Below are 20,419 nucleotides of genomic sequence, written 5' to 3'. Positions count from 1 at the left end.
GTTCAGTATGCCTAGAACTGCTGTCTTTATTTAACTCAGCGGCTTATGGGAAAATAAGAGTTGCACACCCCAGTTCTTGTTCCCGTCCCCCTGCCCAAGATCAAGCAGTGATCTTTGCACCCAATGCAGAGAGGCAAAACTGATTTGCAAAGTCTACAATTGAGTTTTAAGGAAATTTCTTCCTTTACAGAATGTGTGACACTATCAGCTGCTTATGTTTTGCCTAAGTGTTGAAATCTGGGAGTTAACTGACCTGGTAACAGATTTTGAGCAATGAATCTCTGATGCAGGAATTCTGCCTTCTAATGAAGGTGAAGGTGAAATGAACTGGGCCAGTAACATATTGGTGAAAACTTCAAATGATGCCTTTGGTTGAATGTAAACTGACTACCTAAATGTATCAGTGCTTTAAACCAGTTGTATTTCAATATACTGTATACATATTGTTTTATTCCTTTCTAACCATTTGTATATTGCATATTATTAGTATTTTGGTATATATTAATGTAAATACATATTTTGGTCAACATTGTTCCTCAATACTGTGTTAATGTTTATTATTATTATTATTATTTGCCTTTGGTTGATATGATTGTCAAAATAATAATAAATGACGACCTAGCTGCTTATAGAGAATCCTGATCACCTTGTGACAGATTCTTAAAATTAATTCCTCACGAACACTGTAATCTAGTTGAGAGAAAAATGTAAATAGTAGCCTATAACTTTAGCTGCCCATTACAGTTGTAGAGAAGGGACACATGCTATCTTCTTTTCTGCATAAGTAAATACAGTTTTCTGATTGAAATCTTAATGCTTACCTAGACTAAAGAAGAGGAATTTGTTCAGTAGTGGATAGTCACTACAGCTGCTTTTCATTGCTTAATAAAAAATGGGAAGTGTGACTGGCAGATTGACAATTCCCTTTTTGCTAGTTGAGTGTTTCCATCAAGCTGGGGTGACCAAGAGATATTGTTGGTTAACCCTAGGTATGGCACAGAGCTGACATGTTTCAAAATGTTATTCATAAGCACATGCATTGGAGAAATGTGCGGTAGCTTGCGGACTCTAGGATTCCCCTAGGAAGAAAACTTCAAAATGGGGAACAGTGAGATGAAGGCTATGTTTATGCCATAAATTAGCTGTAATCTGATTTTGATCCAGTTCAGCTGTTGTGGCTTCTTCAAGGAAACTTGGGAAATGTAGTTCTGGAAGGCAGAAAGGCTAGTTCTGTTAGAAGTTCCTAGTCTCTTCCCATAACATCTGTTCTGAAGATTCCTTATGAGAAGTCCTGACATTTTGCTGGGCTCTGACCAGCCCACATATTGAACATCAAGAGGCTAGGAGAATGCTTGAACTTCCTACTTGTATTTCCTAGCAGTGGGTTCAGTCTTCCAACCCATCACTCATTCAAGTCATTTTCAGTATGTTTGTGTTTCTCTTTCCTGCAATTTGTTTGAGTTTAGAGTACTGAGGACTGTTGAGGTTACACTCTCTTTCTTTTCTGTATTGCTTTCATTGGAAGTTTAGCTCAAAGGATGTTGCAGTCCTACTTCCTGTCCTTTCCTTTGATCTGCTTACCTACAAACCTGCTGTAGGTGTTGCTGGTGACAGCTGAGCTTTCAGTCTCTGGTTTGCCCTAGTTACGCTTGAGACTAATTTGGGGGAGGGTGGGTTCTTGCCTGTAATTCGTATACAAACCCTTTTATAATTAATTTTATAATCCATTTCACAGGCTCAGTGGAATAGCAAGCTTGTTAAATTGTCTTTTAAAAAATATCCTAAGGTTGCAATGTGAATCACATGCGCTAGGGACAAAGTATGCATTGGACTTCAAGTACTGTAAATATGTTTAAGATGAGGTACAAGTATTTTAACACCATTGTGTATTGTGTGATATTCTTTCTAGTACTTCAGGTTTTTACCTTCTGGAAATGTAGATGCAGATAGACCAGTGGATTTCTACATTCTTGAATGAAAACATATTCATGTTCCATTCTTTAAATAACATCAGAGATCTGACCGAATTATGCTGATAATTGAGACAATACTATATAGACGGTGCACTTTAGTTACATTGTTTTTTAGGTATTAGTCATTTTTAAATGGTATTCCTTAATGTGGTCTAGCAGTTACTGATGACAATCAACTAAAATTGTTTGGTATACCCATTAGTCAATTTAAATATTAGAACATCCATGTGGAAGCTGACACATTTTTTACCTGTATTTGTGCATCGCATGGTGGCTATAACATGTTTTAGACTGCAAAGTCAGATACATTTTTCTATCTTAAGAAACTCTGTAAAGTGTGAGATACACTGATATTAATGTGTATTAATGGGGAAAGCTCCTTAATCCCTCACTTCAGCCGCCCAGAGTGGCTGGGGAGACTCAGCCAGATGGGCGGGGTACAAATAAAAAATTATTATTATTATTATTATTATTATTATTATTATTATTATTACTGTGCATATACCCTGTTTCTCCAAAAAATAAGACGTGGCCATAAAATAAGCCGTAGCAGGATTTTTAAGTATTCAAGGAATATAAGCCATACCCTGAAAATAAGACATAGTGATAGGCGCAGCAGCAATGCCAGCCGTGGCAGGAGGAGGAGGAGGAGGGAAAAAATAAGACACCCCCTGAAAATAAGCCATAGTGTGGTTTTTTGAGGAAAAATAAATATAAGACGGTATCTTATTTTCGGAGAAACACAGTAGTGCCTTGCACATCTGATCTGCATACTTCTATGTTGGTGAGCTTTCACTATGTTTGGGGGCTAGTACAAGAGGTGAAAGGTTTTTTAGATGTTTCCGCTGTGTGTCATGCTGACATGGGTTAGGCCTCCATGTGAGGTGCAGATTCTGTCATAACTCTGAACCTCTTGATTAAATGCTTTGTTGTACAGTACTTTGCCTGCTTGAATAGTAAGCAAGTCATTATCTTAATTTCGCCTGTAGCTATCCTATATATTTTCCTAAGATAATGTCAGGGGAACTGTTTTCCTTGGCTTGATCATGCTTGTAGTTTGCCTGCATTATGTGTGGCGATTAAAGCACGTTTTTTTAGAGTATAAAATGTGAACGGGAAATACAGTTCCATATTTTGGCTGCAGGTGATATATTTTAACTTAATGATGCTGTTTATAATTAGGAGTTGAAACCTAAATTACAGTAGAATAAAGCAGAAGTGTAGCACAAAAAAACCTGTAGAAAGTTTGGGAGGTTTTGTAACTGGAAAGGAGGAAAGACTTAGCGATACTACATAATAAGCTGTAGCAGAAGAATGATCTGAGCTTAGACAATGAATACTTACGTGGGTGTGCAACAAGCGTTTCCACTGGCATTTTAAATACCTTGAAGGGGGCATAATCAGGTAGTTTATTTGCTAAGAATTCAATGAAGAATAGTTACTAGCAGGGAAGCAGCAAACTGGTGTGCCTATTGTGATAAAACCTAATGGCAAATGCCTCTTTCTTGAGTAGGAAACATTCCAAAACTGCCTGTTTTTGGTTCTGTGGAGAGTGTTTTTTAAAAATAATAGCCAGTAACTGGGGGAAAGTGGTCCATTTATTGCCCCTTGGACACTAACCAGTTCAATGTGGCATGGTCATTTATAGCAAAGAGCAGGCATCCCCAAACTGCGGCCCTCCAGATGTTTTGGCCTACAACTCCCATGATCCCTAGCTAACAGGACCTGTGGTCGGGGAAGATGGGAATTGTAGTCCAAAACATCTGGAGGGCCGAAGTTTGAGGATGCCTGGCAAAGAGGCTGATTCATGTGATGCATGTGATGCATTAGATGCATACGATTGGACCAAGAAGGCCATAGGTGAGATAGGTATGTGAACTGAGGAACAAGAAGGTCCGTCTACCAGTGCATTTGATAGCATGAGCCTATGAAAGCTCCTTCCAGATAAACAAAGTAGCTGTAAAAGTTCTGTTACAATTTGCTGATATAAGCTAGAATGGTTTATTCTTTTCAAAATAGATCCCCAACTTTAAATTATGGTTTGTAAACAAGTTCCTGTAATTCATCTTTTTACTGTGCCTTATTAAACATTAAATTAGCAACTTGAGGTTGTTTATAGTCATGTAAAAATAAACTGGGGTGAGGTGGGGAACCCAGAGTGCTTTTCCGTTTTGTGTATTTTTGCTCTGTACACTAGACATAAAATTAGTTTCGCTGTTTCCCCTTTTTTGTTTGGTTTCCTTAAACCATTGGGTAAGAACTTGTGGGCATTTGTCTCTATTTCTTTCTCTATCTTTGTTCATCAGACGATAAGAGCCATGTAGTCAGCCTAGGAAAGGTTTTCAAAATCTGATATTGCCTAATTTCTAAAACTTATTATTTTCAGATTGAATCTAGCCCACCTTATTTGTTACTTTTCCTTCCTGCTGAACAATTAAAAGCAGGGGTCCCCAAACTAAGGCCCGGGGGCCGGATGCGGCCCAATCACCTTCTAAATACGGCCCGCGGGAATCAGCATGTTTTTACATTAGTAGAATGTGTCCTTTTATTTAAAATGCATCTCTGGGTTATTTCTGGGGCATAGGAATTCGTTCATATTTTCCCCAAAAAATATAGTCCAGCCCCCCACAAGGTCTGAGGGACAGTGGACTGGCCCCCTGCTAAAAAAGTTTGCTTGACCCCTGATTAAAAGCCTGCCTTGGACATTTGGGGGAAGGTAGGATAGATTCTCACAAATAATCATGGGAAAACCCCTTGAAATGGTCACAAAGTACTTGCCTACACCATAATTGCTTCTTTTAAATATGTTCACACTTGATGTGAAGAGTTAGCAGACTATGGCCAAGGAACAAATGGCTTCAAAAGACAGCTACGGTAAGCAGCCAAAGAGGGAGAATGAATGCAGTGTGTGCTAATTTGCTGGTACGCTGCTGATTTCCCAGAGCTGTGAACATTGCATCTGGCAGTAGTTGTGTTCTGCAAGGGCACATGAAGGGAGCTAAGTTGAAGACAGGTTTTTGTTTTGTTTTGTTCAAGGGAGGATCAAGTCATACATTCTGGTCTTGTTCAGACATAATGCTGAGGCTTAGCTTAGTATTGATTGATTGGTTGATTGATTGAACAAGCTGCAGGGAACTTTAGGCTCCCCTTTGCCTTTTTATCTCTTCCAGCATGGTGATGAGGAGCAGTTTGAAAGTTTTCACTTCCATTTTAGCAGTGCTTTAAAAAAAGGTGTTGGTACTCAACATGAAGTTGTTGTAGTAAGTGCCACACTTAACATTTGGGAAGGGGGGGGGGAAGGTGCCTCACTTTAAATAACAAACTTCCATGCTGCACCGTAAACTGATTTGGAAACTCCTCAGGATTTCAGAAGCTCTTTCAGAAGAACAACTCATGAATTATAGCAGCATGGGAGTGGGGCCATGCTAAGTAGCCTCACCCCAGGATTGCACACTGTGTAGCCATGACTTTCATACATGTATTGAAAACATCTGCAGAGTTGAGCTTTTGCACTTGCAGCTGTATATGTAGAGCCTTACCCATAGTTTGGAAGCCCTAATTTTTTGGGCTTGCTGATCCTATGAACCCCATGAAGGACATCACTTGTACACAGCTATACACTCAAAGGTTCTCTACTTGCACACATTTGGGCTGTATGCAGAAATTCTGGGACGGAGCTACTTGGAGCATGCAACATCAATTTGGGAGCTAGTTGGTGTGGCCCTGCTCTCTGCTCACTAGTTGATAGAATACTTGAGTTCTTCTTTGAATGCCGTTTTGTAAAAGTGTGTGGCAGGATGCTGTTCAAGAAGTCCAGAGCTCCAGTGAATGCACAGAATTTGTGCAGTTGTTGAATCCTGGTTGTATTGGTTAATGAGAAAAAAGTACTGCTATGAATTACACACATCTCATGAAGGTGAATGGTTGTTGCTATGATGCATTGGTTGTGAAACAAATTGGTAGAAGATGATGTGTGCCAACATTGGGCCAAGCCCATAGTTAGAGCCTGGATAGGACCTATTCTAGTAACAGGTGAAACTCTTGTCCAGAATATATAGTAAATTCTTTAGACTTTGGGAGCTGGGCAAGTTGCTCATTTCAATACTGTACCCACTATAAATCTATTTGCGGTATCTCAACAAAGTACTGCATTTGGGATGTGGATCAGCATAGTGTTTGTCAGTCTTCTAGAGCTGCATTTAATATGAATAATTGATCAGATCTTCAGGTCCATTTCCTTTCTGATAGTTTGGGTGCCAAGTGTCATCAGTGCTTATAGGTGAAACTCACATACCTTGCAGAATTTGACATGGCTACTCTATGGTTGATCTTCTCCACTTTTAAAATGCTCAATCAGTATAAAAGTTTGGGTGTGTACCATTATCAGCCACAAACCTTTTGCACAATAACATACATTGATTTGGACGCTCACTAGATTGAGCAAGTCTGCAGTGAGCAGGAGTATCATGTAGTTCTTTCATGATGGAGAGATAAAAGCAAAATCTGATAGACTGCTTCAGTTTGCTCATTAACTATTTTTATTAGGTGAGAATGAGAATCTTTATGATCTTATTATTAATTTACACAGCAAAGCCTCCCTTATGTTCCTGTGTCTTGTAGAGGATATTGATTCAGTTGAGAGATTGGTCTAGGTTGCACATATTGCTGAACCATAGTTGGCCTGTGTTCTCCACTTCAGCACAGCTGCTAGGAGATCTGAATATTTGCTTCCATTTTCAACTAACTCCTGTCTTTGGCAGAGGATGATAGTGGAGGGGAAATCCATAAACTCCAGCCTCATGTTTTGCATATGAAGTAGTTCATTAACTGTAGTTACCATGCTTTTATTCAGATTAATAGTAACCAAGTTGTTCTTTGAGATAAAATTTGTATTTGCAATGAAAAAGAGAAATCTTAAATTTTAATCTGATATTTTAAGTTAACAACATCCATTTTTATTCACACTGAATTTCAGTAATATTGTTTTGATTGTAGCTTAAACAATCTTTTTAGATTAGAAGAAAATAACATTAAAGCTAGACCTCTTAAACTTCTTGTCTCATGTTTCAGGCCCAATATTTTGTATGGTTTGAATATAACCTTCTGTAGTGTTGCAACTTGCAAATAAAAATGAATCACATTGTAGGTTGTGGCTTTCATAATGAATATTGAGTTTCTGGGAATTTAGTTAAGCATGTTGACATCTTGGTTGTAAACCCATTTCTTGCATTTGCAAACATGGTAGCACTAAATAAAAAAATTCTTCCCAGTAGCACCTTAGAGACCAACTATGTTTGTCATTGGTATGAGCTTTCGTGTGCATGCACACGAAAGCTCATACCAATGACAAAATTAGTTGGTCTCTATGGTACTACTGGAAGGAATTTTTTTATTTTGTTTCGGCTATGGCAGACCAACACGGCTACCTACCTGTAACTAGAACTATGGTAGCACTAGTTACTTAAGCTAGAATCTTACATTTCATTATGCTTGTTCATTCTTTATTTCTAGGTTGTGCGTTTGTGTCAGAATCCCAAGTTGGCACTAAAAAACAGTCCACCCTACATTCTAGACCTGCTTCCTGACACTTATCAGCATCTGCGAACCATCCTGTCACGCTATGAGGGGAAGATGGATACTCTAGGAGAGAATGAATACTTCAGGGTGTTCATGGAAAACCTGATGAAAAAGACAAAACAGACCATCAGCCTCTTTAAAGAAGGAAAAGAGAGAATGTATGAGGAGAATTCCCAACCTAGGTAACGTTGTTTTGTGTTCTTAATCGCTTGTAGTATTAAAATCCAAGTGGGCTGTTGGAGAGCACTCTTGAAACTCTTCCTATTTCAGTGGTTCTTGGGCTCTTATGAACTCTTATGGTTTCTTTCAGAACATAATGTTTCTCTGGGAGTTCTTGACTGTAAGTTGGGCTTGCTATTTTGTGTGATGTCTTGTCGGTGAACTCGATGGTATAATTTCAAGTAATTATTAAGAATTGGAGGTGGAAGTAGAAAAGGTCTGGAGATGCAGTTAATATTCATGACAGATGCATGTAGCTCACAAGCCTGTTAACGCGCTGGAGAATTTATGTTATATACATGGTTAATGTTTTGCTTTACCATTCATAGTATTTTACACATAAAGTTTTGCAATAACCAAGTGAAGTATGTTGGTATTATCATACGGATAATATTGAGTGAAAAAACAATTCTACATACACCAAAGATACAGGGCTGCTGTTGCCCATTAGTCAATGGATCCTGATGATGAGCCTCCAAGGAGGGTCTCAAGCAGATGTTAACACCTGGGCAGGTTCGTATGGGTGTAGATGATCCTTCAAATAGCCAGGTCCCAAACCAGAATGAGAACCGTATTACTAAGCTTAGCTATCCAACAGGTTCCTCAGTGATATTTCACTGCTAATTTTTAACAAGCTGGGGGGAAAGGGGATGGGGGAGAAAAGAGAAGCATTTAGCTTTGTGGTTTGAGACAAGGGTCTATTACAACTTGTTCAACATGGTGGATGAGTGCTCTGGTCTGAGTGGCATGGTGGCAAACTATCTCTAGCATGTGTGACCAAGCCCAGGCTGCTTCCCAACCTTGACATTACAGCAGCAGAAGGAGACAATCTTCATTGCGTGGAGGAACCCTGGGCTTTGTTTTGGACATTGAGTGCTCTCAAGTTGTAGGCGTCAAACAAGGGCTTGTTTCCACATTGTTTGAAATCTGTCGTCGTCGTCCCCCGTCCCCCCCCCCCGAGCTCTAATCATGTAGCTAAAGAAGCAGGGAGGGGATTGTCCCTTACTTTATGGTTTTAGTTTTTAACATTTGTATCAAGGCCAGGACAAATCATGTTCCTTTACCAATCTTTGAAAGACATAAGCAGTGTCAAAACTATATAGGAGCATCTGGAATTATGTGTGGTTCTGTTCAGGTCAGCATTTTGTTTTGTTTGTCATACTGATAGGGTTGCATTTCCCCTTGTGTATTTGCTGAGTAGTTTTGCATGTTACACGTTGTGTAATGAACACTGACTTCAGGAGGCTGGGGAAGTGTTGGTGTGGGTGCCGTGAGCATTTACTGTCCAATGTAAACCTGATTCTCTTCAAAAACTATTATTGGCAAACGAGAGTAAGCCATAGTAAGGCAAGTTTGCATAGCAAAGGTAAAATGCAGAGAATATACACTTCAGCTCTGTGCCTAAAAGACCCATCATCTAATGTAGGTGTCTCAAGGAGAGTGTGTGTCTTGTGTGTCGTAATTGGAAGCTTTTGTTTTATTCTCTCTCCACCACAGTATTTATATGCTGCCTTTCAGGGCAAGTTCCCCATGAAATAAGTAAAAAGCATTACCCTCTCCCCACCTTTGAGGAAGAAGCGGTCTTAGATCTGTCTTTAAGAGTTATGGGGGGTGCAAGCTTCAAAAGGAGAAGAGGAGTTTGAGGTGTAGGAGCTGCCTGTCGAGGCAGATTGTGGCTAGAAAGTGTGTGGGAGGAGGAGAGTCTGTATATGTGCAAAGCAATTTAGTAGGCCAATTCTAAAAATTACCTCCTGACATTAGTGCATCATTAAAAACACCTTCCAGTTCCAAAGAGAAAGCTGGCAATTTTCTGGTGGATAACTGTGTGTCAAAACTTTGTGAATTATTTTTAAGATCTCTATTGAAGTTTTGTGTGAGAGAGGGAGGGAGAGATGATAGGTTAAACTCTGGATTCTAGACAGTAAAGTCAGCACTTAACTATTGCCACGGTGAACGTTACACTTCTCATTTGTCTACTGCCCCAGAATTCACTGTTCAAAAAGCATCCGCTACAGTGGTTAAAACGGAAAACAGTCTTGGGTGCCCTGCGTGCTTCTATGCATGCAAGATAATCGTTTGTGTTTTTCTAGACTCGTAGCTCTTTCTGTTAACTTGCTGTGATAAAACTGATGTCAAGACATTCAGTGGTAATGGCAGTTGACTTGTGCTGAAATTTGATATCATACGCACATGCAACACTCTGTGTTGCTTAGAGGCCTTTAGAGATGGCATACAAAACAACTGCAATTTACACGTCTATTTAAAGTTCACATCATTATGAGCCATGGCTTTTATCTATTATGTCACACTGAGCTACTGTGGTCTTGGGTTCACTGAGTTTTTTACCACCTTGAACAGCACTGAGCAGATACAGTGGGAGGGCAGTGGGAGGAATCCTTTTTTGTCGCTGTATTTGTGTGTGTGATCAAATTAATACTGTGCGACATTCACCATGTCTGCATTCTTAAGTGGTATCCTGCAACCTCAATGCTCCCACTTCCTTACTAAGCCAAAGACTGAGAAGTGAATGGAGGGGGGCATCTAGTGTGTGGAGGATATCAGTAGCCCAAGATTGACCAGGGTGTGTACGGAGCAGCCAGTTTCAGCCACAGATTATCTTCTGGAATACGTTTGGATTTTTTGTCTTTCATGGAAGCAGTCATATTTGAGTATTGCTTGCCTCAAAAGTTGTGCTGTACATTTTAGTGCACCTTCAACTCCAGAGGAATTGAGGTGCAAAAATTCATATATAATTATCTGACCAACTGACAAAGATGAAGTCAAGGACGACATGTTATGTGGTTTAAGTGCTGTAGCACATTATAATATCCCTGAATTCTTAAATCAACCCTTCCCCCCTTTATGGGAATTGTATGTCCTGTCCTAGAAAGGGAGGTTGCACTAAAATTCTAATGGCAGCCAAGGTGTTGAGCTTGGAACATTTGTTGTCTCTCCTTGCAGCTAGACTTGTGGGGTTGCTGTCTCAGCAAGATTTTGTGTTCGTCATCAGCTCTAGGGCATAGAGGAACAAATCCATACAGGAAAAAGCTGCAGATACTTAATATCTCTTCTGTGTATAAATTGTGCGCAGCCTTACCCAGGAAGGAAACTGATACTACTAAGAGGTTTGTTTTTTGAAATGTTGATTTTGAAATCAAACTGGCTATAGTTATAAACTGCTTATAAAGCACTAAAGCCCCCAACGTAGTAAAACAAATTCTGTACTGATAATTTTGTCTCTCAAAGTGAGAAGCTGTGTTAGGAAAACACTAGAACGCATTGTTGAGGCAGCCTATCAAAGCCTGTTGTGAAAGAGTCCCCTGTCACTTCCTTCGAATGAAACTTGCACTTCAGAATGTGGAAAACTTGTGAAGCCTACTTCTGCATTTCAATTAGAGTATCTTAGAGAAAATTCAAAAGCTGCCTATAAAAAAAGGAGTCTTGACTGCCAGGTTGCTACATAAGAACGTGAACTGCTTGCTGCCTAAAGAGACCCCCATTGCCATGAAGAAAATGTGCTTAGATGTTGGTATTTAATTAGGTCCACTGGGATGGGCAAACATACCCAGGTTCCTGTAACAAATCCTGGGATTTCTAAACTTCTGAGTCCTAATGGTTTCATGGAAAGTTTGAAAATGTGGTAAAATAGCAATGCAGGCAAGTAAAAAGGATCTCAAATTCAGCTTTGAGTCCTAATGGTTTCATGGAAAGTTTGAAAATGTGGTAAAATAGCAATGCAGGCAAATAAAAAGGATGTCAAATTCAACTTGCCACAATTTCCAATAGTCATTAAAGGGATTACTCAAAGTACGCATTTCTGAGGGTAACAACTTCTAGTCCATGGTGGTACAGTCCTTGATGCTGAACATGTCTACCCTCATCTACATTAGTGCTGGTGGTGAAAGCCACTTTCCCCTTTCCATTTTTTCCCATAGGAATCCCATTCCAAGGAAATTCTAATGTTGATATAGCAAGTGTGAATATACTGATCCCAATCCAGAAGCTGCTTTTACCCACTTAACTAGGTTTAGATATGTGAGAATTTGAATGAGAGAGTTTCAAATTCTGGTTTGCATCTGATGTCAGAACCTCATCTCAATGAATTAACAATTTCAGGTTTTGCAGTGCTGTTTATTTTGATGTTTCCTCATTAAAATATTCTGCTCAGAAATCTCATTTTAGCACTTAATGCTTCATGCATTTCCAAACAGTTTCAAATGATTAGAAAACCCATAATCTTGTTTTGTTTTGTTGGAACTATAATATAGATTGTAGCCTTTTGTATTAAATCTTGGTGTCTGATAGAAAGGCACTAAGGAGATGTGGCGTTGAAAGATTGCACAATTGCTTTATGTCAGACCAGTGAACTTGAAACAGGATCCAAATGTAACTAGGCAAATTCCAGCATGCTTTGTGTATTAAATAGCTGCAGCTGTCGTCCAATTACAGAACTAATAATCAGTTATACAACTAATATGATTATGATGATTAATCATTAATTGGCATTAGTGACCAGGAAACTGAGCAATAGATCAGGAAAGGTCGTACAGTAGTTTGAATGTAGTTTCTGCCATGAACTGATGTGATGGCCTTAGGGCAAGCCTCTCTCAGCCTTGCTCCTCCCCACTTGTAACGTAGGGGATAATAATATTGACTAACTTTACTAAGATGTTGTAAGGAATCAGATTACTGCAATATGTTGTATGTGGGCCTGCCTTTAAAAACGGTCTGGAAACTACAGTGGGTCCAAAACAGGGCCACAAGATTAATAACTGGGGCTGGGTGTTTCAACCAAATTATGCCAGTGCTTTGTCTTCTGTGCTGGCTCCCATTCTGGCACTTAGTTTTAAAACTCTTAATTTTTCAAGTGCTTAACACATAGGTGAGGAAACTTTGACCCTCCAGGTGTTGTTGGACTACAACTCCCACCATCCCTGGCCATGGGACTTGTGGGAGTTGGAGTCAAGCAACATCAGGATCGTTAATGGTTTCCTACCTCTGTCTTAATGGCTTGAGACCAGGTTACATTAAAAAAAAGATACTTTCCTTCCTTTCTACCTGAACTTTAAGGTCCCATTTAGAGGACCTGCTCCTGGTGCCCCACCCAGTGAAATGAAGTGACTGTCTATTAGGGATAGTTTTTGGTAGTGGGATCTCAGCTTTGGAATAGCCTCTCCACAGAGACTTACCTAGTACCTTTCTATGTTTTTTCTAGTGCCAGCTTCTTAAAAATTAGAAAAATAAAATAAAATATTTGCAGTTGAACCACTGAAGGGATCCACAAAGGCTTTTAAGGTAAAAATGTTAAAGGCTGTGTCCAGCTCAGCTGTTGATTTTTTCTGATAGTGGGTTTACAGCATCTAATTATGTCGACTTCCTGTTTCATGCTGGTTCCTTGGCGAATCATTCCACAGAATCAATGCAATGCTAGCTGATTGGCTGCAGACTGCTATGATGGACATGTAATTTGATGGATCTAAAATCTGTCTAGATGAGTCTCCTACTAAGCAAAAGACAGTGGGCACTTCATTTTGTATATCAGTTTGCCCTGCAGATCTCTGGAAGGTGACTTATGCTGCTATCAGTAAGAGTGAAGTGGAATTTCAATCGCTTCCTGTGTTGAAAGTTTACTTGAAAGTAGTTCCGTTGTATATCTATTTTTAAAAACTGATTACTCTGTGAAAGGCTCTGAAGCTGCACAAATCTTATAAATGTTGACATAGGATGTTTAAGCATGACTATTCAGCACTTCTTTGCAAGGGTCAGAGTAAAAACTGATAGCAGCAGGGCAGTTGTTGCTTACATGGAATATCGCCCTGTTACAGGGATTCGGTGCAATCATTCATCTGCCTCAGTGGAGTCTGACATGTTAGATCAGAGGTTGAAAACACATGGCCTACATGCAGCATTTGGGCTCTTTTGTGAGGCCAGAGATATTCTTTTAGTGCTCCCCCCCCAGCTCCGTACATTTGTTTGAACATGAGCTTTAATGATTTTAGAGAGAGCAAAATGGCAAAGACACAGTTGCAGCAGTGGCTCAGGAGAACAAGCAAATAAGAAGCTCCAACTGCTTTTCATTTACTTTTTTGTAAGTTAGGTCTGTAACCTAACCCATCCCACTTAGGGTTGGTATCCGAAGCACTGCCATGCCACCTCTTCCCCTCAAAGGAGAATAAAATGCATGAGCTTGTAACAAGAGGACGTGGCTGCAACAGAATGTTTGGCCTAAGCCCTTCAGGGCTTTATGGGTTAGTACAGAATCTTAAAAGGTGCCCAGAGAAAAGAGAGTGAATAGAGACATCAGAGCACTGTTGCAGTGTGCTTATGGTGGTGGCCCATTTCTTTGGGGAGATGGGTTGCTGCCTTTTGTACCAGAAGAAGCACGTGAACAGTTGTTTCCAGAGCAGCCACATGTACAGTGCATTTCCTGCACAACCCCCCATGTGCATGCAGTCACTTTTGGCTCTGAGCTTTGATACTCATCTGCTCCTGTATTTGAGTAGAATCAGTAGCCTACAGTGGTACCTTGGTTTTCAATCGTCTTCAATGACGAACATTTTGGTTTTCGAATGCCGTAAACCCAGAAGTAAATGCTTTGGTTTTTGAACACACCTCGGAAGTCAAACATGCCACGTGGCTTCCACTGAGTGCAAGATCCTGAGGCCTAGCTGTCGACTACTGAGTTTTCGGTTTTCGAACGTTTCAGAACTCAAATGGTCTTCTGGAACAGAATACGTTCGAAAACCGAGGTACCACTGTACTCAGAAATGACTGCAACCTTCTAGTGAACACTACAAGCGAACACAACACCCACTAAAGGTCTGGGAACTAAGGGGGTTTCTGAAGTGAAATACTAGCTTTGTTTTACAGAACAGCTGAAACTAAGCCTATTCTGTTTCATGATGAGTGTGTGGCAATTATTAGGGAAGCCTCCAGTGAACATTTGGGAGCAAAGCTCACTGAATTGACTCTTGAAATGCTTCTTTGTCATGAGACCTAATATCCATATAATCTAATTTTTTCTGCATAGATGAGTTTTCTTTCCAAAGGCAGACCTAAACCTTTGGACCATGTTTACTGTACCAGTCTGTCTTTAAGCTACTGATGCAGTGAGAGTAAGCACATGACATTGTGAGGAAACATCACATGTTGGCACTATTTACAGCACCCAGGGAAGTATGAGGGTGCTTTCTGAGTGTAACAGTTCTTACCTTGAGGTGCATGCTTCTCTTTATCTAAAGTTATAAATATGTAGCATTATTTGTGTATTGTGTTTTTTAAGTGCTTGAGAACGCAATATTTGGCTTCCAGTTCTTCTCCCTGCAACAAAAGGTGGTTTTTGTTGTTGTTAGATTCAGCCAGAAGTTGTTATGATGGGGAAAACAGAGGTGGGAGTTGGGAGGACTACGATAGTTAACTTGGCTGTTTCTAGACAATCAATCTGCAATTCTGGACTCCTCACTTCTATACAGCTATGGCTACACTACCTTGCCTTAGTATATCATATTTTTCCATATATAAGACTGGTCCCCCCCCTAAAAATAATGTCAAAAATTAGGGGGTGTCTTATACATGGATACATCTCCCCCCATTTTCTTAAATCTGAGTTTCCAATAATAGGGGGTGTCTTATAGACAGAAAAGTATGGTAATTTTCAACCTCTTCACTTTCATTGATTCTACTAGGCCTGAGATGTGCACTTTGAGAGACTCTAAACCTTACTAGTAAGATGTAAAATATGTTATCTTCCCTTGTTGGGAAAAGTTGGTTTTAGCAAAGTGGGCTGCCAGAAAGCGGGGAGGAGAGTCCAACCACCAACATTGCCTCAAGCCCAAACCAAACCAGCTCTCCCTACCATCGCAGCCAGTCAGCCCTTCCCCATGAAGTCTTATAGCAGCCATCCAGTTCCTCGTGCCTCAGAGAAGGTGTCTGGGTTACTGCTTGCTTCTTGCCCCATCCTTGATGAAAGCTGGGCTGGCGCAGCAGAAGAGCTGGCTGTGCTCAGCTGCTGGATTTTCATCCCGTCTTGCTGGTGGCCTGCTTCCCTAAAACCAACATTTTCCAAATGGGGAGATAACAAATTTTACATCTTGCTAGTAAGGCAATCAGGGTGTCTCAGGGTGCACATCACTTTGAGAGACCCAGAATCTTTCTAGTAAGATGTAAAATACTTTTCCTTCCTCAGTTGGAACAAGGTACAGTAGTTTTAACTTGCAAACCTCTTGTATCTTCCCTTCATCAACCTGTGAATAAAGCTTCCCAGAGATGGAACATCTGAGTTACTTAAAAAAAATCGGTAAGCTTGTTGAAAGTTAATAATAGAGCAGGTCTTAAATGAGAATATTATCTTCTGAGGGAGAAACATTCTGATTTTTCTCATCATCAATTTTAATGTTGGACATTTGGAATAAACAGTGCTTGAAGAGAACAACTTGGTTGCACGAGGTGTCCCTAGGTACATTTTTAGTCTTCGCCACAAAACATAAATAAGGAAGCAGGGTTTGTTATTTTTATTGGGGATATTTGTATTTCCAGGAGTCTCTTGTGCCTTTAAATCTATTCATAAAATTGGTGTTTTTAGAAAATGAGGCATTTCCAGTATTTCTCCTTACTATGCGTGCATAGAGGAAATGGATGTTGTACTTTTTGTGACCTTTCTGCAGACTTGTCAATTGTAGGATCAATGTGTCTCCAAACTGTTTTTCTGCTTAATTACATTACCATTCACATTTTTGGCTAGAATCTTCTAATTATAAGAAATTGTAAGTACATTATTTTAGGGCCAAGACTAGAACAGTAATTACATGCTTAATTCCAATGTTAGTTTGAAAATTGCTACGTGTAAAATGAGCTCTCTGCTGGAGCTTCTGCTAAATGCATTGTGTATTAACTCTTCCCTGCATGCTTAAAGCAACACTGTAGGATTCTGACCATCATAAATCTAATTAATTATTGAAATCTGTATCAGGGAGTGATGCATAGATAATAAAGAGCCTTATTTTGGAACCTCTAATTTTCTGTGTGGTATGTAGCTTACTTTTACATTGGAATTTATATACTTCTTGCTTAAAATATCTATATGCCCAGAAGGGGTGGATTTTGTAGGTTGAATATTTATAGGTTGAATTTGCAAATTACGCAAATTTTCACTTTTCATTTGCATACTTTTACTTCTGCCATAGAAATGAAGTATGATGTGCAGGTCATTAAAGCACAAGTTACTAATCACAAGGGATGGATGAATCTCTCAGTTTTGGTTTCTCTCAGTTCCTCATTTTTCCAACCTTCAGTTTGCTCCATTTCCTCATCAATTTGCAATTTTAAAAAGTTGCACAAAATTCATACGTGCATATCTCCTAATATATGCATTTTTGGATACAGTTTTGCCAAGCATACACATTTTTGTTAGCATCTCCTCTGATGTAGTGCAGTTTTTCCCATTATTTTCACTGATAGGTAATTAAATGCATTCTCCTTGGCTGGAGAATTGAATCACAAAATTCCAAGAAGTGCAAATTTTGAAGAATCCTCGGGTGTGTTTTGGTTTGGGAAGGGTGAATTGATAATACCATGTTGGTATGAAAATGAAAACTGAATGAAATGCTCTCCCATCTCAAATGGTCACTGGGAGATTTCCCAGTACTCCTGTGCTTCTAAGAATCCTCTTCGTATCCTTCCCCCAAAAAATGAAACCCGAGAGTCAAAGAATGCTGAATCCTGTTCCCAGTGCTAAATTCCACATTTACCCTCTGCTTGCTTTTACTGTAGTTGTTGAGTTGGTGCTTAATTTTGTTTAAGGTATCAAAAGTCAGTCTTGTGCTAATGGTAGCAGCATAAGCCAGACTTTCTAGTGAATATGAATTATACTAGTTTTGTTGGTTAGCTCTTAGTTCTGAGAGTAAGATGAAATTATTCTAGGAACCCCAGTAGGGTTTTTGCCAAGTACAGCAGGTACTGGTTGGGCATATGGAATTGTCTGATTATCTTACTGGTGCAAAGAAAGTCATAAGGGGTTAAAATGTGGTTTGCTGTCTTCTGCAATACAAACGCTTACTGTGGAAGAATGCTTTTATCCAGCAAACAGGAAACAGGAAAGGAACAGCCTACTGCAGGTCAGAGGGGAGCAGGTTCAGAAAGCTGAACTGGGGGAAGTGGGGGCCCATTGAGAGGCTGCTGTGAAGGGTTTCGGCAGGACTGGAAGTACTTGGTTGACCTGTTGACTTCCTGCAAGACATATGGAGCCAAAACAGTAATGAAGGGGGGAAGGAAGTAGTATAACCACAGCACAGGGGAGGGAGGGAGCCGAGGACAATATCCGTTCAGTGTCTTCAAAACTGGATCTTGCATGGCTTGTCTAATTTTTAATTCTGTTATCTGATTGAACTACTTTGACTACAAGAGGTTGTGGATGCTTATGTTTTGTGAAACTGGAGACTGTAAAGCTGGAGTGGAAAGGTGATCCTATCTCCAGTTTCTTAAGTTCTGAGAAACTCACTTAATAGTAGGACTGAATTAAAAGGACTTGTCCCATCGCTAAGCAATTAATTTTTTCAACAGCTATATTAGTGTTCAAATTGATTGCCGGTTCAGGAAACATTGGTCTTGCTCTCAATTCTTTATTTGCTTTTAGCAAGGTTATCACCTAGCCAAATCTGATTGGCTGCATAGTGACATGACACGATCCCTGATTGGCTGGGGTTGCCCGTGTGACTGATCCCAGAGGAGAATGTAGTAATAAGAAAATGGAGAATTGTACAGAAGCAAAAGCAGATGGGAGAAATAATATTGGTGCACAGGTTTGTAAAAAGGGAAACTAACTTACAATTAACACTTCTTTCAGGAAGGACTTCTGTCCCCTGAAAGCACTGCTTTTAACCTGACAATGGAAATGAAACAGAAAAACAGTTGACACAGCCCTGTGTTACAGTAGATTTAAATACAGAGGCTCTCGTTAAATGCTGGTAAACACCAATATATGCTAAAGAACGGCTGTTTCTGGGCTACAGCTGTGGCCACAACATCCAACACACCATTACTTCTAGACAAATGTTTCTTAGTAGAATATGCATAATGATGCCTGGCATGTGCTGAGCGCTTCTTCCATATGCTGTTGCATCTGATGCTTTTGGAAGCAGGATTTTCCTTAAAAACATTTTTACAAATTAAATGCTGCCACGATCTTGTTGCTGCTGCTGTCATTATGCTGGCTGATGCTAGATCAGTTGTTCATCCTTTTTTTTTTCTAGAAACGTACTAAAGTACTGTAACAATTTTAAGTCAGACCCTCTGATTAATCAGGCCAAATTTAGTATTGTTTCAAAGTGAGGAAATTCCATTAGAGTTGGTGGTGGTGGTGGTAGAGTATACTAGTAACAACTTTCAGGATAGAAATGTAGCATATGAACCTAAACAGTAAAATGCATTATTAAACATAATAGCAAGTTTAGTAAATAATAAATAGTAATTAGTAAGCAGGCACATTTGTAAAGCTTCATTCCAAGGACTAAAATGGCAGGTCTAACTAAAATGGCAGGTGTGAGTCACTTGGGAGAGTTGGGAACTTCTGTTTTCAGTGGTCTTCCACACATTGTGCCAAATCTACCCAAAATTGCAAGATAAGACTTGAGTAACCAGATGCTCCTAGTGTTTACTAGCAAGTCTATGTTCCCACCACCACGCTACCATTTTGGATGACTGTTGCTCAGGGCCGGCTCTAGGTAGACCCCCGGTGGCGCGGTGTGCCAGGGGGCTGGGCTGGTAGGCAGGGCGCCGGAGCGATCTCTGCCCTTCAGCACCAGGGCGCGCGACCTGCTCGAGACTGCCCTGCTGTTGCTTGATCTCCTCTAAGTGAAACAGAAGTGGTTTTAATGGGTGCTTTTCAGCAGCAGGTGCTGGCCCGAAGTTTCTGTGTCCTTCCTGGGTATCACCTGATGGCTTGAAGGAGAGCAAATGGTGTTTACCTTGTTAACCGACTTTCATGTGTAAAATTAAACGATGTGGGCTTTTGTTTTCTTTCAAGCATACTGTATTCCCAATTAAGCCACAACTCTCATTCATTGCCAGGTAGATTCTGGATCTCAAGCCCTGAATGGTTGCCTTTGCAAATGTGTTCATGCCCTGCCTGTCAGCCACAGGCACATAAAATACTGTAGTCATTCAGGGTTTTAGCTTTCCCTCAGGCTTGTGAACATTGTAATTTTATGTCCTCGTTTATTCTTGCAAATAGTCTTTAAATTTATGCTGCTTAAGCACCTGAGAGCAGCTGTTAAAAGTTAGCTTGGCTAATCGTGTCGCTCAGTTATTACTTCAGTTTCCTGGAAAAACATTTTCCGTCGGCAAAGTCCAGTGAGGCAACAGATCACGTTTTCTCTTCAGACTTTAAAGAAGCTGCCAGTGAGTTGGATATGTACAACTTTGCAAAGCTGTTGTGTTTGAGTATTTAAAATAAAGTTGTAGTGCTCCTACAGCATCTTGTTAGTTTATTACCTTGAGCCCCCCCTATAATAATAATAATAATTTTTTATTTATACCCCACCCTCCCCAGCAAGAGGCAGACTCAGGGCGGCTGACATCAACAAGATCACAACAAAATGTAAAAGCAAGGAAAAACAATCAATTAAAATGCGGATTAAAATACAATCCAGATTTAT

At 39.9% G+C, this 20,419-nt stretch overlaps 1 protein-coding gene across 2 annotated transcripts in view; it reads left to right on the top strand.

Annotated features, from left to right (window-relative positions):
- Nucleotides 1-20,419, top strand: part of CBL (Cbl proto-oncogene) — a 50,107-nt gene that overhangs the window by 3,533 nt on the left and 26,155 nt on the right. For both annotated transcript variants that reach the window (XM_035138771.2, XM_035138772.2), the window contains one exon: nt 7,485-7,732. In XM_035138771.2, coding sequence (XP_034994662.1) covers nt 7,485-7,732 — 248 coding nt within the window. The remainder of the gene's footprint in view (nt 1-7,484; nt 7,733-20,419) is intronic.

Source organism: Zootoca vivipara, chromosome 15, assembly GCF_963506605.1.
Source record: "Zootoca vivipara chromosome 15, rZooViv1.1, whole genome shotgun sequence".
Taxonomy (NCBI): domain Eukaryota; kingdom Metazoa; phylum Chordata; class Lepidosauria; order Squamata; family Lacertidae; genus Zootoca; species Zootoca vivipara.
Note: the sequence above shows the minus strand (reverse complement) of the source record. Positions and strands in the feature narration are given on the sequence as shown.